Here is a 21,103-nt window from a genome sequence, read left to right on the forward strand (position 1 = left end):
AGACGTCGGCGTTAGAAGTAGATAGAAAAAGAAGTATCTTAATAAAAATTTTCACATTTGGACTTTGCGTCGCAATATCTCCGCTCGTAAGCTATCGATCAAGCCTACTTAGAACTTGATCCGTTCACTCGTTATTGAGATCTCAACATCTCGGGTACTCGCAACCCGTCGCGTCGCGTAAAAGAGTCACGGTCGGTCTCGCTCCGCGTGTACTTGGCGCGAGACACTACCGTGTCTCTTGATTCTGCCGCTAGGGAATTTTTAAGTCGATTCTTATGAATCAAGCTTGAATTCGATGTCTAGGTGTCCTACATTCAGATTTAAAGTTATTAATACACCTAGACACCAAAAACTACAAAGCGCACTATGTGGACCTCGTCATCGGCAACCTGAAACACGTAGACATCAAATTCGAGGTATTATTACATCTAGACACCGAAAACTACGGAGCGCGCTATCTGGACCTCGTCATCAGCAACCTGAGACACCTAGACATCAATTTCAAAATATTAATACACGTAGACACCGACAACTACGGAGCGCACTATGTGGATCTCGTCATCAGCAACCTGGGACACGTGGACATCAAATTCAAGGTATTAATACACGTAGACACCAAAAACTACGGAGCGCACTATGTGGACCTCGTCATCGGCAACCTGGGACACCTAGACATCGAATTCAACGTACGATTACACCTGGACACCGAAAACTATGAAGCGCACTATCTGGATCCCGTCATCGGCAACCTGGGACACGTGGACATTGAATTCAAGGTATTAATACACGTAGACACCGAAAACTAGGAAGCGCACTATGTGGACCTTGTCATCGGCAACCTGGGACACCTAGACATCGAATTCAACGTACGATTACACCTGGACACCGAAAACTATGAAGCGCACTATCTGGATCCCGTCATCAGCAACCTGGGACACGTGGACATCGAATTCAAGGTATTAATACACGTAGACACCGAAAACTACGGAGCGCACTATGTGGACCTCGTCATCGGCAACCTGGGACACGTAGATATCGAATTCAAGCTTGATTCATAAGAATCGACTTAAAAATTCCCTAGCGGCACTTTCTGCCAAGCGTAGAGAACCTTCTTTTTCGGCAGCGGTGGTAATACGATGTAAGGATACGAAATCTCTCCAGATAAACATGAAAGAATTGACTCAATATATATTATATAAGTATATACCTAATTTACCTAAAATACCTAAATAGAAATCTTACTCCTGACCGATAAGTCTATCGACCTAATTTCAAAATACGCGCGCGATATCGAAACTGGCGATACCTGCGCCGCCAGCGTCGAAAAAGTGAAAGTAACGTTTCTGATTATGACGTCATCATATAACGTCGGCGTTAGAAGTAGAAGAAGTAGAAGAAGAAGAAGAAGAGGAAGTATCTTAAAAATAAATTTTCCCATTTGGACTTTGCGTCGCAATATCTCCGCTCGTAGGGCACGTAGCGGAATATTATGAGAGAAACCCCCCCCTAATTGGACCCCAAGCTATCGATCAAGCCTACTTAGAACTTGATCCGTTCACTCGTTATCGAGATCTCAACATCTCGGGTACTCGCAACCCGTCGCGTCGCGTAAAAGAGTCATCACGGTCGGTCTCGCTCCGCGTGTACTTGGCGCGAGACACTACCGTGTCTCTTGATACGACGTATCTTTTTACACGATAAGGTGATACCGCATTGAAAACTGGTCTCGTTGTACGATATCTGCATTATTACGACGTGGCCGGCAACCGCTCGTGAGAAACGACTTCTTCTCGAGTCTTTATTCGACGTGCTAGCCGCATCCGTCAAGCTTTTATTTCACGACGGGATGGATATAAATCGATCTCTTAAGATTAATATAACGATAATGAACATTTTAAGACTTTTACAAACCTAATCGGTCTTCATCTTATAATAACAGTTAATTGTCAGGCGTTTCGCACATCCATCACTTACCGCTGACAGTTTTAACACTGCACAAAAATTATTATCTTTATTTTATTTCGTGTTCTTTGACGAGATATTTGTAATTAAGACATTTTAAAGAAAAATAATATAATGTATTAGATCGTTGCAGACTTACCATTAGTTATATCTTACTCGAGTGAAGTCGTTCATCTCGATATGAAAAATTCGACCGAAGGTCATCCCAGCGAATAGTCTTAGAAATTTTTTCATGGCAGTCTATGCTTGTAAAGTATGATCTGATGGAAAAATGTCCTTTCTATTGAACGACTCGACTCTTTCGCGCTAGCTTTATAAACTAAAATTAAATCGATGACCCAGTTCGAGATAGCAACAGCTCATAAAATTGAAATTTTCAACTTAATACCAAATTTGGAATACAGAAAGAGCTTTTATCCGAATAATCATTCGATTTTCATATTCGAGCTTTCCTTCGACCGCGTTACTTTTTGTCGTGTGTAAAATGACTAAAGTATAAGTGCAAGACGTCGATAAAGCTTGCATATCAGACATTCTATACATTTATTAACTCTCGGATGTAGCCTACTTTTTTTATGCAGTTGCATAAGCAGCATTACATAAATCTGATCCTTTCAGTGACGATGGAAGAGACGCTAAATATCCTGTAAGAAGTTTTATACAATATTCGTGTACACAATGCACTCAAATAATACAAAACTAACAAGAATTTTTCCGTTTTAAAGAAAATATTCCTATGTGTTAACTTTAAAATGACGAATTTACAATAATTTTCGAAATAATTTTGTTTTTTGGTTTTTTATACTGTACATAGTGTACGTAACAATATAACTATTATAACAATCTGATATTAACAAGTTGATTATTAATAGTAAATTTTAATTACTATGCGCAAATTATTTAATCCTTGTTTTAATAAATTAAATTTAAACATATTTAAATTTAAGTGATTAATTATTTTATTTAAAAGAAACTATTGAATTAATGTTCTGTTTAAATTTGAAGAATGAAGTTCATCTTTATTGTGATTAAAAAACATATCTACTAAATAATTATAATTTATATTTATAAATCATATATATACCTATATATTTTTTATAATTTATTATTATTATTATTTAAAATTTTTTGTTCCAAGGGGAATAAAATTGTGTAATTTTATTCATTAATAGAAAAAATAAATTACCATATTTTTATGACAAATTTATTTTATTCTCCTATTTTATTAAAATTATAGAAAAAATTCTTGACTCATTAAAATTGCATTATAATATTAGAGAAACATTCGAGAAATTTCATTTCTCTAATATAAAAATTTGCCGAGCGAGAAATAACAGCGATTAATTTATACAAATACTTTTTCCATCTGAATAACATATTTTACTCTTCAGATAAACACCAGGTTTGCTTTACAATTCGTCGAAATTAATTTGAGATGTGAGAGGCAGAGTTCCGATTTTATTCTGTTACTTTATTTATTTATTATATACTGCAGGATAGAATATTCAGTTATTCCGTTTCATTGGTATATACGTTACATATTTCGTAATAACAACAAAACCGGGCTATGGCATTTTGTTGATGTGCGGTCTTGGGGGGAGGTATATCGCGGCGAACTCAGTGCCTGTACAAGGTTGCGGGTTGCCGCGGTGTTATCATTCGCGCCGCGGTAGTCGGGCGAGCAGGTAACACGAGTCGCTCTCATCTCCTCGAACGATTTGTGTTGCAAAATTCGAGGCAGAATTCCATTTCGTATACTATGCAATACGAAACATATTTTAAGGAATCATTACAGCTATATACATATACACGATAAAGTAGGATATAATAAAATACATATATACGTATATGGCTTATAAAGTTATAGAAGAACAGAATTTTATCCTGAAATCTGACGAATTAGGGATTGTCTAACTAAAAAGCGAGCATTATTTCTCGCGACCATTTTGTAGGAAAAATTGGCGATTACTATCTTGCGCAATTAATTTTGATGATTAAAAATTCGCATCTAGGCGACAACGACTGTTTATCGAGATAGACATTTCGCGCGATTTATTCATTCTGACGTAAAAATTCCAAGCGCGTAGTTATAAATTATTGTTTTACGATATTTGTTTACTGAGAGACGGTTGTTTGTTCAGAGATGCTTGGATCGGAACATATCTCACGTCTCGTACTTCAAATTTTTACCGACTTGAATGTAATTTGTTCCCCATTCTCGGATTGAGAGCGCAGAGTGATACGTAAATCGCGAGATCGAGTAATTCAAGTAACGAAAAGCAATATATCGAGTTATGAATAATACATGCTTTTCGCAGGATTTATACATTCGAAATGTATTGCGCAACGCTGAATTGCGGTATTATATACTTTTGGACGGTTTATCGCGCCTTAATTAGTTCATTAGTTGAACTTTATCAATCGCGTCGCGTCATGTCGCGTCGCGTCGCAGGATAAAAAGTCGTCAATTATTTATTTTTGAATTTATCGCTTATTAACGGTTGGAAAGTCAACACCGAGTCGACTAGTGTCGCGTTTAATTAGCAAGTACTATCGTAAATTAATCTTGCATTTTAGCTTGCATTGATAGTTAATTTTATTTAATACATTATTTGATATTCACTTATTATCGTGAATTGGGCGTTTATATATTGATGATTATTGAAAATCCTTTGTCGCTACGTTTATCTGCCAGTCGCCGCGTGCGGAACGTACTGTTTTTTTTGTTATATTTTCGTCGTGACGTAGTAAAGTGCGCGTCGTGTGCGATTAACGTCGGAAGCGCCGTGCATAGTGCAGTGTATTTATCGTATTCTTGATGATTAAAATTTGTGCAATCGTAATTAATCATGTTTTCGCAAATGAATGTTGTGCGAATGCAATGAAGAAACAAGAGGAGAAGAAAGAGAGAGCTTGAGACTCTGATGGACGACGACGAAGCAATTATGAGGTGAGATACACCAGACATAGGAAATTTACAAGAGAAATTGGCAGGCATAAAGAAAGAAACGATAGAAAATATTTTACAGATGAAATAAACTCGGCAAAAAGTGACATTAATAGAGTTATTTTCGCTAAAGAAAAATTGTCTTTGTATTTAATACAATTATTATTTACTTTTATCAAGCACTTTTATTCGCACGCGCGAAAAAGATTTCAGAAAACAAAATTGAGAAACACTACGAAGATATATTTTAATGATAATATTCAGACAATCTTTTTTTAGTGCATATACATATATATATTACAATTGATTGAATTTTCAAGTTTATTATTTAAACAAATAGTAAAAAGTAAAAAAGTGAATAAAATAAATTATGATTGTGAAGAAAGGAAAGGGAATGAGAGAGGGGGAAAAACGAGAAAGATGGAACCCCCCACACACCTCACCACTCCATCCATCCCCACCCACACCTCAATCCTACTTCCCCCCCCCCTCATACACCCCACCCCACTCTTCCCCCAATAAACCAAACCCCTACATAACCGCCAACCCCCAACACACTCTTCACACTCACACCCCTCTAGTCCAACAAACAACAACCTCAACCCCCCCACCCTTAAATCCCACCGAACACAAACCCAACAAACCGCCCCCGAAAAACAATCCATTTCACCCACCCCACACCCTCAATCACGCACCACCCCCCACTATCCTACCACCCAACGTGACCCACTCATCCACTCTTACACCAACACTTATGCCTACTGACAAACCTCTCGTTCCCACATCCCACCCCCAACATCCCCCATATCTTACCCAACCCCCTATCCCTCCCCACCTCACTAAGCCCCCCTTCCCTCCCCCATCACCAAAAACACCCCCCCTCCGCCATACCCCCGACACCACTACCCACCACCCACAACACCCTCCACACCCCAACCCAACACCCAGCTACACGCCCCCCTCATCCCCGACTTCCTCCTTCACTCCCACACTCCAAACCCAACCCCCAATCCCCCCCCCCTCAGCATCCAACAACCCCACCATCCACCCACAATTCCCATCCCGACCTCTCACCCCACAACAATTACCACCAGCCCCACCACCCCAAACCCTCAACCATCCTAACATCACCCCCCACCCACCACCCAACCCAATCACCGTCTAATCCCCCACCCCCCCACCAACACCACACCCCACCAACATCAACCCACACCTTCGCAACCACTTAAATCCGCCCCCCCCCTACCAGCAACACCTGAAATTCTCCCTCCCCCCTCCCCCCCCCAATTTATGCATACCCACCCCATACTCATCCACCTTCCCTAACAGAGTTCCATAACAAACTCCCCCCCCTTCACCCCACCCCCCTCCACCATAACTCACCCCCAATCCAAATAAACCCGCCCTGCTCCTCCCCTCAAACACCCAACACTCACACAAACCCTATCCAACCCTACACACACCCCCAATCCTCCCTTAATTCACCCACCCATTAACCCTACCGTCCCCCAAAGATATCCCCATCTAATTCCCACCCACATTCACTAACCCCCTTCTGTCTACCATACTCACGAACCTGCCCCCCCAACCACACCACCCCAACCCCACAAACCCTGTTCATCACCCACCCACATATTTTTACTCACTAATTCTTATTCCAAAGTTATCATACAGAAGGCATGGAGTACTTGAGAGTTAGTCTTTTTTTAAATTGCGTTTAAGTTCAAACTTTAAAGAGGAAAATTTTTCGATTATTTTGGCATATCTCTAAAAATGTTTTAATAGGATAAATTCGGTAACAAAGCTGCAGCACTAATCGTAGTGCGTTAAACAATTCGTGCAACTTTGACGACAAGTTTACGCAAATTTGGAAACAGAATTGCAGCTTCTGTAAAAGCAAAGTGTTGTGAAAGATTTACATTTTGGCGCATGCAAAATTATTAAAAACGAAATTTATCATGACAAAAGGATGAATCCTTATAGTATACTTTTTTTAAATTTCGTATGTTCAAACATTTGAAGAAAAAAGGATCCTGTGTTAAATTATTGAGGCGTTTATTTACTTTGCTCATACGGCAAAACGACCTCATATCCAAGTATTTTAATATCATTAGTATTATTTCATCCTGCAAAAACAAAATATAAAATTTTAATACATGAGATTATATTATAATAAACTATTACGAAAAATGAACTTCGAATATTTTACAGAAAGCGTAGAAAAACTGTCACGTTGCTCCTTGGATTCTCCCGAAGAGAGTTTGATATCTTCTATAAATTTCACATAATTCCAATGATTTCTTAATAAAGGGTGATTCACATATCCCTGCTTAGAAGATGGCACATCTTCCTTCCGAAATACTTGCTTGTGCGCGAGCTTGCTCTTGTGAAAATTCGTTGCTATGTCGCTGCAAATAACATTGGAACACAAATTTATTTTTATTATTAACACTACGCTGACGTGTTTTTAAAAGCGTTTCTATGTAATAAAAAATCTATAAAAATTCATTGTGTCATCTTTAAAATTTCAAAAAGTGATTTCTACAGAGGCCGGAACTATTGCAATTTCTTTTTACTGTAAAATGCGAGTTTTGATAAATAATAGCATATTTTGGAATGTGTGACTAAAAAAAATTATTCAAGGGTTTTATAGTTCAACAATGGTATACTTGAAAGAAAAATACACGAAGAGAACCTAAAAGAAATTGAATTATTAAAGGACTTAAAAATTGGTACTTAATTTTGGTATACAGAAAAAATGAGATTCGGAAGACAAAAGCAAAGCTATTTTTTTTTTAAGGTTACTTCTTATTTATTATTTATAAGTAGAATCAATATTGAAAAAAAAAAAAAAAACACGTAAAATGCAAAATTACTTTTCCGTGGACAAAATTAACGAGATAGAGCCAGTGATGCTAGACGGCAGACGAAATAGCATGCTACAGCATGTAAAGGGCATGGCTTTGCAAGGCACAGAAGGGATCCTTCATTAAAGGATCCCTAAGGCATAGTAGAGTCACGACATCTTGAGTTTCGGCAAAATAAGAGAGAAAGAGAAAGCGATATACATTCTTATCGCTTTCTCTTTCTCTCTTATATCTCTTTCTCTTTCTGTTTCACGTACTTTTGCCGAAAATGCGAACCAATCAAAAGTTGCTGCTACGTACGTGTCGCGACTCTTATTAGAAGGACTCTAAGAACCTAAAGCAGAAAGGCTGTCTTAATGACCTTAAGGCATATATAAAACACTGCCAAGACAGCCATTCTGCTTAGGCCCTATTAAGGCACGGACAAGCTCCTCCATCCGTGTAGCCGACACGCCGAGCGTAACATGCGCTGTTCCGTCTGCCGTTTAACATCCGAGGTGGACCCCCTGGGTCTTTGAAGGCACACACTACACTTCGATCGCGCAACGAACTGTCGAACAGTTCGCTTGGCAGTTACATGCCCACTATAACCAAGTTTTTTTGTGGAGGAGAGCCAACGTAAGCGCTAAAGCTATTCCCGTGGGAATCATAAATGAAAAATCGACTGTGCCTTAAAAGTCCCACAGTGTCCGCGCAGTGTTAAGAAAATAATATAAAATTACTTAATGTCGACAATTATAATACCTTTTATAAATAACGCAATATTTAAAAAATTCCTTTTGAAGATCAAGTATATCCAAGTATGCATTTTCATAATCACGTGTTGTATTATAAGGGTCAAACAATTTACAGTAATGAAGGTAGTAGTCCATAGAAAATGGTTCTTCTTCAATTCTTGAGAATTCTTCAGAACAACGAATAGGACAAAATCTCTCTGAACAAGAATGTCGTTGTGCCCGAATGCGGTGTAAGAGATTAGTTATACTCTTATCTTCAGGATTTTTAGGAAAAATCAATTTTGATGTACCGATCAGCATCACAGCATCTAGCTGTGTGCAAGAGTTGGATATAAACTGTAGTCTGAGCATTTTGGTTTTAAAGTTACAAGACCGTAAAGCTGGAGAAAAAATCCGTGATTCCGACGTGAAAAGTTTGAAAGAATTTGGTTGACAAAGTTTGTAGAATTGAGGCGGTCCATCCCATAATAAAATCCACCGACCCTCATCTTCAGAATCTTGAGCCCAAACTTCAGTTACGTTCCCAAAATTATATACTTCATATATAGAGATTCTGATTGGATATACAGCTTCATGAAACTCGAGATCTTCAAAATAAAAATTATAACCTTTTTTGAACACAAACATTTTCCTTAACAATATCTTATTTATCAATTCAAATGTTACATACCAATATGATGAAAATAATAATCTTTTTCAAACTCTGGTACAAGAGTATATGGCACTTGTTTCTGCCATGGAGATATTGAAATATCAACATCATACTTCTTCTGTATTAAAGAGTAAAAAAAGTACTGAATATTACCAAATGTAGCATAAATTAGATTTTGCGATTATATACTTTCTACAGAACAGAAAATACACATACCAAAAGAAAATCTTCATGGCTTGGAAAATTGCTAGGTGTTCCAATTATATTATTACGAATATTACTTAGGCTAGCAGTATTCTTACAGTCCTTTGTGGATATATTGCTATCCTTCACAAATTGATAGATGAAATCAACATAATCCTCTCCTACCGCTACTCTGTCAGTATAAGGATATCTGACATCATTCTCGCAATGTAAGGAATGATAATTGGATGTCATATTCTTTCTCTTAAAAAAGATGGAAAATATAATTATAATAGTCTAAGAGCTGACGGACACATTTGGCCAAGTAATTTTCTAAAATACGATTTTCCGTTTTAACTAGCGTGGACGACTCTTCTTCGATAATCCGAACACCTGGCTGGTTGTTCCTTGGGGGGGGGGGGGATAAAAGTACGCAGGTGAGAAAAAAAAACAGATTTTCAAGTCATAGTATAAGTCTCAATTTTTATCGGATATTGATAATTAGTCACTCAGGAACATGCAAATAAATTTCCAGCTTGATTGCTCGGGGGAATTAGTCGCCAGGCTTAATCATAAATAATTAAAAATAATTATTTTCAAGTCATACTATAAAAACTGGGTTTTTTTTAGTAACAAGTGTAGTGCTAACACATGCCACTAAAAAAAAAGCAAAATTAAATTTTTGGTGGCATTATTTCTAAAAAAATTATTGAAAATGCACAAAGCCGGCGCGCGGCCTAGTGTGTAAAAATAAAAAAAATGGCTTTGCTGACGCAGCGTTGCGTTGCGTTACTCGGCCATCGTCAGATCCCTCCGGCGGCTTTGTGCATTTTCAATAATTTTTTTAGAGATGATGCCACCAAAATTTTAATTTGGCTTTTTTTTGGTGGCATGTGTTAGCACTATACTTGTTAGTAAAAAAAACCCAGCTTTTATAGTATGACTTAAAAATAATTATTTATAATTAAGCCTGGCGACTAAATTCCCCCGAGCAATCGAACTGGCAATTTATTTGCATGTTCCTGAGTGATCAATTATCAATATCCGATAAAAATTAAGACTTATATACTATTACTTAAAAATCCGTTTTTTTTTTCTCACCTGCGTACTTTTAATTCTTTTAAACTCCCCCAGGTACGGCCAGCCAAGTTTCGGATTATCGAAGGAGAGTCGTCCACGCAGGTTAAAACGGAAAATCGTATTTTACAAAATAACGGCCAAAAGTGTCGTCAGCTCTCCGACTATTTAAAGTAATAATAGTACAATAAAATGTAATAATGTAATAATCTTTGTGCTTTATTAGCATATATGTCAAAATGCTATATTATAATATCATATATTTATTATAATTATACTGCCAAGTATATCTATACTTACTTGTAAGAGAGTTTATTTCCTTGCTTCCACGTGTTGAAGCGGCGAAGCGTGCGTCCCGTCCAGAGAGAAGGATGAGAGTGGTCATGCCCGCTCTCATCCGTTTAAACGGTCCGCGGTGCAGAGATCCCAGGTTTAGGTCTCTGCTACATAGCCTGTGGAGGGGATAGGCTGTGGAGGGGATAGGATCGCGTCACGTGACGCTGACGCACACAAGCCAAGCGCCCCGTGTACATGTGCGCTCAGCGCTCGGCCAGCCTCGGCCAGCTAGAGAGAGCAAACATGCTATGTTCTTTCTCTTTCTCTCTTGAACCGGCGCATCGTCAGCCTCGCAGACGAAATACGTATATTAGCGGCTTGACTGTCGCGTGGCTCTTTCTAGATGCGATCAGATGCGATACACTATCATATCGCTTAATGATTTTACAATTTAAAAGTTAAAATTATTAATTAATTAAATTACAATTTCTTGTGTATATAAAAAGTATTAATTTAAAAACAAAACCGAGAACTTGAGTCGCCAGTAAATAATTAACAATCAGCACAGGAGTTGTGTTCGACCAAACTGGCAATTTTATTATTCAAAAGACGCTACGTTTCGATCGCAAAATTCGATCCTTTTCAAGTGTGTATAACTCACAAATATTATTTAGTTAGACATAGTTGCCAAAATATTGAATACATTGAATACAAAACTCGTGGACGACAAAACTAGATCTATTGCATATAAAGTGAGATCAGTTTTTTTGGAAATGTGGAACCACCTTTTTTTGATACCCCTCAAAACCAAGTCTTTCGGTATGTTTGTAAATAAAGCTGTGACATCTAAAGAGATGAGTATCTCATCGTCATTAATTTTTTTTATTATTAATAAACTCAGCAAAGGCCCAGCTATCCTTGATGTGTGACTTAGGTTTTGGGATAGAGGAGTGCAAAATCTTTTGGAGGAGACTGGCTACATTATAAAGAGGGCTACCTAACGTTGAGACGATGATACGTAAGGGTAAACCAGCTTTATGCACTTTTGGTAGCCCGTAGGCCCTTGGAAGATTTCCGTTGGTACAATTCAGTTTTTGGTACATCTGATCACTGACGATGCCATTGTCATGCCAAGCTTTGACCAGTTCATTAATTTTAGTTGTAATCTTATTGATTGGATCTTTCGTTATTTTTTTAAGTAGTTTGGTCATTTAGCATTTCGGTCATTTGATTCGCATAAGAGTTCTTGTCTAAAATGACCGTTATTTGGCCTTTATCAGCTTTAGTGACAAGGACATCGTCATTATCACGTAGGAATTTTTTACAGATTGTAAATTCCTTTGTGAAATACCTATCGATGTGATTCATATGTTTATTAAAGCTAAGAAATTTGTGCAGTGAGTTGGTAATCAAACGACGTGTTTCATCAACTGCCTTATCCGGAATTTTGTGTGTTGAATTCAAAATTTTTTATAACATCCAGAGACGCACGCACGCGATCTTTCTTCTCACTTGGATTAATAGGCAGAGCGAAATTGTCACCCAAGCTTAAGAAATTTAACACGCTGCTTGGAATAGATTTCCCACTCACGTTAATTATCTATTTGCTGCGGTCAATGCTCAAAAACGAATTGTAAAAAGTATTTTGTTTAGTCATAATTCTATCAAATTTATTTTTTAATCTAAATCTAGTTTCATCGTCATGTCTATTGATTTTGTAAGTGTTATGCTGGGTCTACAATGCGAGTCACAAAGTCGTGAGTCGCAAGAATTGACCAATCACAGTCGAATTTGAGGAGAATAATCGACTGTGATTGGTCAATTCTTGCGACTCACGACTTTGCGACTCGCATTGTAGACCCAGCATTAGAGTTATAAAAATTAATGATTAGGTCGTTAGGTAAAATAGAAGCAAGTTTTTCTTCAATTTTTTGTGACATTGGATCGCAGAATTTTCAAATCACAGTTAATGTCTTTGATTTCAAGATTGAGTATATCTCTTTGGTAACGTTTATTGAGGCTGTTGAACTTGCGAATAGCATTATTGCTTCAAAAGGCGATGTTCAGTTTGAGGTTGTATATGTATATGTGGAGGTAGGAAGTCATCCCTTCTACATCGGATCAACAACGTGTTAAATTTCTTAAGCTTGGGTGACAATTTCGCTCTGCCTATTAATCCAAGTGGGAAGAAAGATCGCGTGCGTGCGTCCCTGGATGTTATAAAAAATTTTGAATTCAACACATACAAAATTCTGGATAAGGCAGTTGATGAAACACGTCGTTTGATTACCAACTCACTGCACAATATTCTTAGCCTTAATAAACATATGAATCACATCGATAGGTATTTCACAAAGGAATTTACAATCTGTAAAAAATTCCTACGTGATAATGACGATGTCCTTGTCACTAAAGCTGATAAAGGCCAAATAACGGTCATTTTAGACAAGAACTCTTATGCGAATCAAATGACCGAAATGCTAAATAACCAAACTACTTATAAAAAATTAACGAAAGATCCAATCAATAAGATTACCAAAATTAATGAACTGGTCAAAGCTTGGCATGACAATGGCATCGTCAGTGATCAGATGTACCGAAAACTGAATTGTACCAACGGAAATCTTCCAAGGGCCTACGGGCTACCAAAAGTGCATAAAGCTGACGCCGGTTCAAGAGAGAAAGAGAAAGAGCATAGCATGTTTGTTCTCTCTAGCTGGCCGAGGCTGGCCGAGCGCTGAGCGCACATGTACACGGGGCGCTTGGCTTGTGTGCGTCAGCGTCACGTGACGCAATCCTATCCCCTCCACAGCCTATCCCCTCCACAGGCTATGTAGCAGAGACCTAAACCACAGATTAATAGACAGATAGCCAATGGTCCCTCAAAAGTCGAGACCAGCATTTCCGTGCTTTGCTTTGCCCCTTACCGACAGACTTTGCCCCTAGGACTGAGTCCGGACTAAATATACCCGATTTTACCTACAGACTTTGCCCCTGATACGAGCGTGCGAGTCCGGAGACCGAAACTTTTCGGTTTTTAGTTTCGATTTCGACCGAAACTAAAAAAGAATAGTCTTGGTCGAACTCTAAAATTGGATATATATTTAGTTCGGACTCGCACGCTCGCATCAAGGGCAAAGTTCGTAGGTAAAATCGGGTATATTTAGTCCGGACTCAATCCTAGGGGCAAAGTCTGTCGGTAAGGGGCAAAGCAAAGCACGGAAATGCTGGTCTCGACTTTTGAGGGACCATTGGCTATTTGTCTATTAATCTGTGCCTAAACCTGGGATCTCTGCCGCGGTGGTGACCGTCCATGAGCGCCTCTATATGCGCATATAGAGGCGCTCATGGACGGAAACCGGCCACCCCGGACCGTTTAAAACGGATGAGAGCGGGCATGACCACTCTCATCCTTCTCTCTGGACGGAACGCGTGACGTGACGTCACATAGAGGCGCTCATGGACGGAAAAAACCCCGGACCGTTTAAAACGGATGAGAGCGGGCATGACCCGGCGCCGGCGTGGCACAATGAAAGGCGCGCGTGAGCATGATGTAATAAGAAAGGTGAAACAACATCACGTATGCGCAGTAGTCCAATGTCTCGACCAATAAGAATCGAGCCGAAATTCTCGTAGGCTCGAGGCGTCTCCGTTTCGCAGTTGCCTTTGCAGGTTACGTTTTCGCCGGCTTGTAGCTCGAGGGAACAAATATCGTATGCACAAAATTGAACAACAATTTTCCTAGAAAAGTAATCTCATGTCTCGTACGTACTCGTACATACATCAGATTACGTAAAGTCAATAAAGAAATTGTCGCAAACAATTATTTAAAGAAAAAAAATAATAAAACTTATAAAATATGTAATAAAAAAAAAATCTAACAGTAGAAATTATGTTATAGCTGCGAGCAGCAGAAACAACTGTTTTGTAAATAACTGTTTTGTAATTGTAACGGCACGCACGGTCAAGCATTATATTATTTTAAGATAAAAATAAATTGTATCACTTTTGCTACGTTAAAAAAATGTTATGTTATTCCCCCTTCTCTCATATAGCAATGTATTATCAGTATAAATAAATGACAAAATTATTATGACAGTATTACGAAGACTTTATAACATGGCGGGATTATTACGAAAACTTTATAGCATAGGACTATTACGAAGACTTTATGGAGTATCAGGATAATTAAATTGCATAAAACGTTAGCCAGAAAAAGTGCTAATAATCTGCGTTTAAATTTGCACGAGACAAATTGATTAATTTGATAGCAGCATTTGATAGGTTCTTTAGTACATTATATATATTAAATATATTAAACATATATACATATATATATATATATATATATATATATATATATATATATGTTACATACACGTTCATAAGTCCTGTGTGTGGCTGACAGTTTAGATATTCGCATTTAAAAACTAAAAAAATATAAATTATTATTATTATTTATTATTATTATTATTACTAATTATTATTTTTCCAAATATCTGTATTTTAAGTACATGCAACCAATATTTAAAATATATGTTATTGTTTCGCGTTTGAATTGCGCGGGTGGATTTTGGCTCCAATTTCATTGGCTTCGCTTATCGAGCCGCCGCCGCTATGCGCAATGATACACCTTTCTTATTACATCATGCGCGTGAGTACAATTCTCGCAGGAAGGCACTATATAGGCGGCTGGGTCAGGCGTGGACCGCGTGGTGCGATCGCGACGGATGATCGGTTTGCCGCGGGCGGCGCGAGGTAAAGCGCGGTACGTACGGGGCAAAGCCGGGTTGGCAGCCCTCAACATCAGCCACGATATAGCGATCATTTATTAGTTTTCGTATAACGCGATATAGTCCTCTATACGCTGGAGATAATTTACCGCCTGTAGTCTCAAAGTTTTCAACCATTATATAAGGTCGCCTTCAGAATATTCTCGCGCTACTTTTCGCTTTTTATTTACGTACTTCTCGTTATATTCGCTCGTCTTTACAATTTTCTCGGCCGCGCTAGCTCGCATTTTCACTAAAGTTCTTACATTTTCATTCTGCATTTCCACGTATTCTTTTAACGCATCATACACATATGTCCACGCTGAGATACACCGAACAGTAATCGACGAGGAGTCTCGCCTGTCGCTCGATTCACAGTATTATTCATAGCAAATTCTACTTCTCTTAACGATTTATGCCAATCTTTCCCGTCATACAACTTCCCTAAAGCCGGCGCTAAAATCTGATTATATCTTTCGACCTGTCTGTTTGCCTGAGGTGACGCAGTCGCAATCTTTAATCTTTACTTTACATTATAGTCTCTTTCATAAACTCTTCGAATTCTTTTGACGTAAAGCTAGTTCTGCAATCCGATATCAAAATCTTTGGCTTACTATAAGCGTTAAAATAATCCTTAAGACATCCAATTGTCTCGCGCGATGTCGTTGACTTATAACCACGTACAGTTTTACAAATTTCGTGAATGCATCGACGACTAAAAATACATGTTTTTCGACACATGAAATGATCAACATGTATCGTCCCAAAAGGCACATTCTCTTTAGGAATGTAATGCATAAATCCCTCGGTTTTTTCCGACGTTTTCGAAAAAGCGATACACTTCGTACAGTTTTTAATATGATCGTGAACTTTATTCTTCATACTCGGAAACCAATAGGATTCTTATAACAATACTAGCGTTTTCTCTGCTCCGAAATGCCCGAAATCATTATGATATTTAATGAGTAAATCTTGCTCCATTGCTCGCGGAACAAAAAATAAAACTTGATCGCCTTTCTTGCGATACACAAGACTAAGACAGACTGTAATGACTGGATCTTGCATTTGACATGCCGATAATTCGAACTCGAAAGTGTTAGGCTCAACTACTAAAATACCATTCGTCCCTGCTCAATGCGTCTACATGTTGCATTTTTTTTCCCGGCCTGTGTTCCGTGGAATAATCATAATTCTGCAACTCAAGTGCCCAGCGCGCGATTCTCGGATTTATATCCTTTTTATTTAACGTCAAAACCAACGCGTTGCAATCAGTAATTATTTTAAACGGAATACCTTGTAAGTATATGCGGAATCTTCTTAAAGCGTATATTATCGCTAATGTCTCGAGCTCGTAACTATGATAACGTGCTTCGACTTCCGTAGTTCTCTTAGAAAAATAAAAAATCAAATGAAATTTCTTATCTGACTTACGTTAAAGCAACACCGCGCCAAATCCCCGTGAACTCGCGTCGCAGTGTAGTTCTGTTTCGTCACCCGGATTGTATATTGACAAAATCGGCATCGAGATTAATTTACTTTTTGGTAGCTCGAACGCCTCTTTATGTTTTAAGCTGAATTCGAATGTAACTCCTTTTTTAACTAAATAAAAGGATAACCGCGATACATCACGACGCCGATCGAATTTCCAGTAAAACTTTGTATAGAATATCGCGCGGGAAAACGTGCGCGATATGGGAATCCGCAAATGAGAAAAAGCTCACTCTCACAGCATCTACAAATAGACTGCGCATTGTTGTGCAAAAAAGATATGACAGAATCCGGTCGTAACAACCCTTGGGATATAAACATCCGTCCAAAGATCGCGGCTTACTGGATTTAGATTTGAAATTATTTCCGACCCAAGTATTCAGATCGCGGTAATGTGAGTCACAATCGCGAAATTCTGAATTTTCTGGTTGATCCGACCAGAAATTGGAAATCTTACATAGCTAAATATTTCACGCAAGCCTCTGTGGAAGGAAATGAGATCGTCGCAAAAATTACTCGATTTATATAATGTCTGAAATTTTCATTTGACGTTGGCAAAGTAAACATCTCGTAATTTTAGCGCTAGTAATATTTACGTTACCGTTACTTTTTCACACAGCAGGTAGCAAATTCTACAAAAAAGCGCAGGCTGAATTTTAAGAGTACGTGTTAATATTTCACAATGTTGTAAATTCGAGCGACAGCGGCACTGCAAGGGACACGAAATTTCAACCTTGGCTGCAGTAAAAATCTAGCGCATTTAGTGCATGCGACTAGAATTATTGTCTTGTACAGTACATAAAGTAGATTTCTCAGGAATGTAACTGGCGCACGTAGAAGTTTAAAGTGGTGCATGCACATTCTTTTAACTAACTTACAATCGCTATACTTGAATTAAATTATATGACATTTATTTACACTAATTGTACGAAGAAGAAATGCTATGAAAAAGTAACATTTGCCCTATAAACAAAATTCAACTTCAAATTTATCGAGCTGTTTCCGCGCATGGGCCTATCATTCCTTTTCTCATTTCGTGGATTACCTCATTTTTGCGTAATACCATTCAATTTTACGTTGCTTTACCGTATTATTATGTCGATTCAGTATATATCCATCCACCATTTTACCATCTTTGCGATAACAAACCCCGTGTCTGTGAAGTTGGCATATCATTTTCCAGCAGATCAAAAATAAAAGGCAGTTCTTGTCGCATGCAGTCGAGTTCTATAGTTCCTGATACTTTTTAGTAATAGTTCTGGTGATTTTACCCAAAAAACAGTCGATCGAAAAAATGATCTGCTAACTTCCCGTAGCAGATCATTTTCTAGCAAATCAAAAATAAAAAAGAGTTCTTGTCGCATGCAGTCGAGTTCTATAGTTCCTGATACTTTTTAATAATAGTTCTGTTGATTTTGCCAAAAAAGTCCATTGAAAAAATTATCTGCTAATTTTCCAAAATCTCGGAGTTCTGGTTTATTTAAAATATTTTTCGAATAGTTCTGAGCATACTGAAGCATTTTCTAAAAAGTTCTCGACATTAGCAATGTTGTACAATTGTTTAAAAAATTAATACCGCTTGAAAACCGAGTATTTAGAGAGAATAGGGTGATATGCTGTACGAAATGTCGCAGTTCCGGTTTATCTAAAATATTTCCCGAATAGTTCTGAACATACTAAAGCATTTTCCAAAGAGTTCCCGACCCTGGCAATGTCGTATGATTGTTTAAAAAATTAATACCGCTCGAAAACCGAGTATTTAGAGAGAATAGGGTGATATGCTGTACGAAATGTCGCAGTTCCGGTTTATCTAAAATATTTCTCGAATAGTTTTAAACATACTAAAGCATTTTCTAAAGAGTTCCCGACCCTGGCAATGTCGTATGATTGTTTAAAAAATTAATACCGTTCGAAAACCGAGTATTTAGAGAGAATAGGGTGATATGCTGTACGAAATGTCGCAGTTCTGGTTTATCTAAAATATTTCTCGAATAGTTCTGAACATACTAAAGCATTTTCCAAAGAGTTCCCGACCCTGGCAATGTCGTATGATTGTTTAAAAAATTAATACCGCTCGAAAACCGAGTATTTAGAGAGAATGGGATGATATAATGCTGTACGAAATGTCGCAGTTCCGGTTTATCTAAAAAATTTCTCGAATAGTTTTAAACATACTAAAGCATTTTCTAAAGAGTTCCCGACCCTGGCAATGTCGTATGATTGTTTAAAAAATTAATACCGCTCGAAAACCGAGTATTTAGAGAGAATAGGGTGATATGCTGTACGAAATGTGGCAGTTCCGGTTTATCTAAAATATTTTTCGAATAGTTCTGAACATAGTAAAGCATTTTCTAAAGAGTTCCCGACCCTGGCAATGTTGTATGATTGTTTAAAAAATGTAATACCGTTCGAAAACCGAGTATTTAGAGAGAATAGGGTGATATGCTGTACGAAATGTCGCAGTTCCGGTTTATCTAAAATATTTTTCGAATAGTTCTGAACATACTAAAGCATTTTCTAAAGAGTTCCCAACCCTGGCAATGTCGTATGATTGTTTAAAAAATTAATACCGCTCGAAAACCGAGTATTTAAGAGAGAATAGGGTGATATGCTGTACGAAATGTCGCAGTTCCGGTATATCTAAAATATTTCTCGAATAGTTTTAAACATACTGAAGCATTTTCTAAAGAGTTCCCGACCCTGGCAATGTCGTATGATTGTTTAAAAAATTAATACCGCTCGAAAACCGAGTATTTAGAGAGAATGGGATGATATGCTGTACGAAATGTCGCAGTTCCGGTTTATCTAAAATATTTCTCGAATAGTTCTGAACATACTAAAACATTTTCTAAAAAATTCCCGACCCTGGCAATGTCGTATGATTGTTTAAAAAATTAATACCGCTTGAAAACAATCATTGCCAGGGTCGGGAACTTTTTAGAAAATGCTTTAGTATGTTCAGAACTATTCGAAAAATATTTTAGATAAACCGGAACTGCGACATTTTGTACAGCATATCACACTATTCTCTCTAAGTACTCGGTTTTTGGGCGGTATTAATTTTTTAAACAATCGTACAACATTGCTAATGTCGGGAACTCTTTAGAAAATGCTTTAGTATGTTCAGAACTATTCGGGAAATATTTTAGATAAACTAGAACTGCGACATTTCGTACAGCATATCACCCTATTCTCTCTAAATACTCGGTTTTCGAGCGGTATTAATTTTTTAAACAATCATACGACATTGCCAGGGTCGGGAACTCTTTGGAAAATGCTTTAGTATGTTCAGAACTATTCGAGAAATATTTTAGATAAACCGGAACTGCGACATTTCGTACAGCATATCACCCTATTCTCTCTAAATACTCGGTTTTCGAGCGATATTAATTTTTTAAACAATCATACGACATTGCCAGGGTCGGGAACTCTTTGGAAAATGCTTTAGTATGTTCAGAACTATTCGAGAAATATTTTAGATAAACCGGAACTGCGACATTTCGTACAGCATATCACCCTATTCTCTCTAAATACTCGGTTTTCGATCGGTATTAATTTTTTAAACAATCATACGACATTGCCAGGGTCGGGAACTCTTTGGAAAATGCTTTAGTATGTTTAGAACTATTCGAGAAATATTTTAGATAAACCGGAACTGCGACATTTCGTACAGCATATCACACTATTCTCTCTAAGTACTCGGTTTTTGGGCGGTATTAATTTTTTAAACAATCGTACAACATTGCTAATGTCGAGAACTTTTTAGAAAATGCTTCAGTATGCTCAGAACTATTCGAAAAATATTTTAAATAAACCGGAACTCCGAGATTTTGGAAAATTAGCAGATAATTTTTTCAATGGACTTTTTTTGGCAAAATCAACAGAACTATTATTAAAAAGTATCAGGAACTATAGAACTCGACTGCATGCGACAAGAACTCTTTTTTATTTTTGATTTGCTAGAAAATGATCTGCTACGGGAAGTTAGCAGATCATTTTTTCGATCGACTGTTTTTTGGATAAAATCACCAGAACTATTACTAAAAAGTATCAGGAACTATAGAACTCGACTGCATGCGACAAGAACTGCCTTTTATTTTTGATCTGCTGGAAAATGATATGCCAACTTCACAGACAGACAC

The 21,103-nt window shown here is 37.7% G+C and overlaps 2 protein-coding genes across 6 annotated transcripts in view; both read right to left on the bottom strand.

The window, feature by feature from the left end:
- Nucleotides 1-21,103, bottom strand: part of LOC139814204 (uncharacterized) — a 157,386-nt gene that overhangs the window by 68,728 nt on the left and 67,555 nt on the right. The gene's annotated exons all lie outside the window — the stretch shown is intronic.
- LOC139814805 (uncharacterized) lies at nucleotides 6,850-9,676 on the bottom strand. The gene is made up of 5 exons (XM_071781306.1): nucleotides 9,382-9,676; nucleotides 9,184-9,283; nucleotides 8,521-9,100; nucleotides 7,119-7,317; nucleotides 6,850-7,035 (listed from the first exon to the last, which is right to left on the bottom strand). The coding sequence occupies exons 1-5, from the start codon at nucleotides 9,601-9,603 to the stop codon at nucleotides 6,850-6,852; spliced, it is 1,287 nt and encodes a 428-aa protein (XP_071637407.1). The 5' UTR covers nucleotides 9,604-9,676.

This window comes from Temnothorax longispinosus, chromosome 6, assembly GCF_030848805.1.
Source record: "Temnothorax longispinosus isolate EJ_2023e chromosome 6, Tlon_JGU_v1, whole genome shotgun sequence".
NCBI classification, from domain to species: domain Eukaryota; kingdom Metazoa; phylum Arthropoda; class Insecta; order Hymenoptera; family Formicidae; genus Temnothorax; species Temnothorax longispinosus.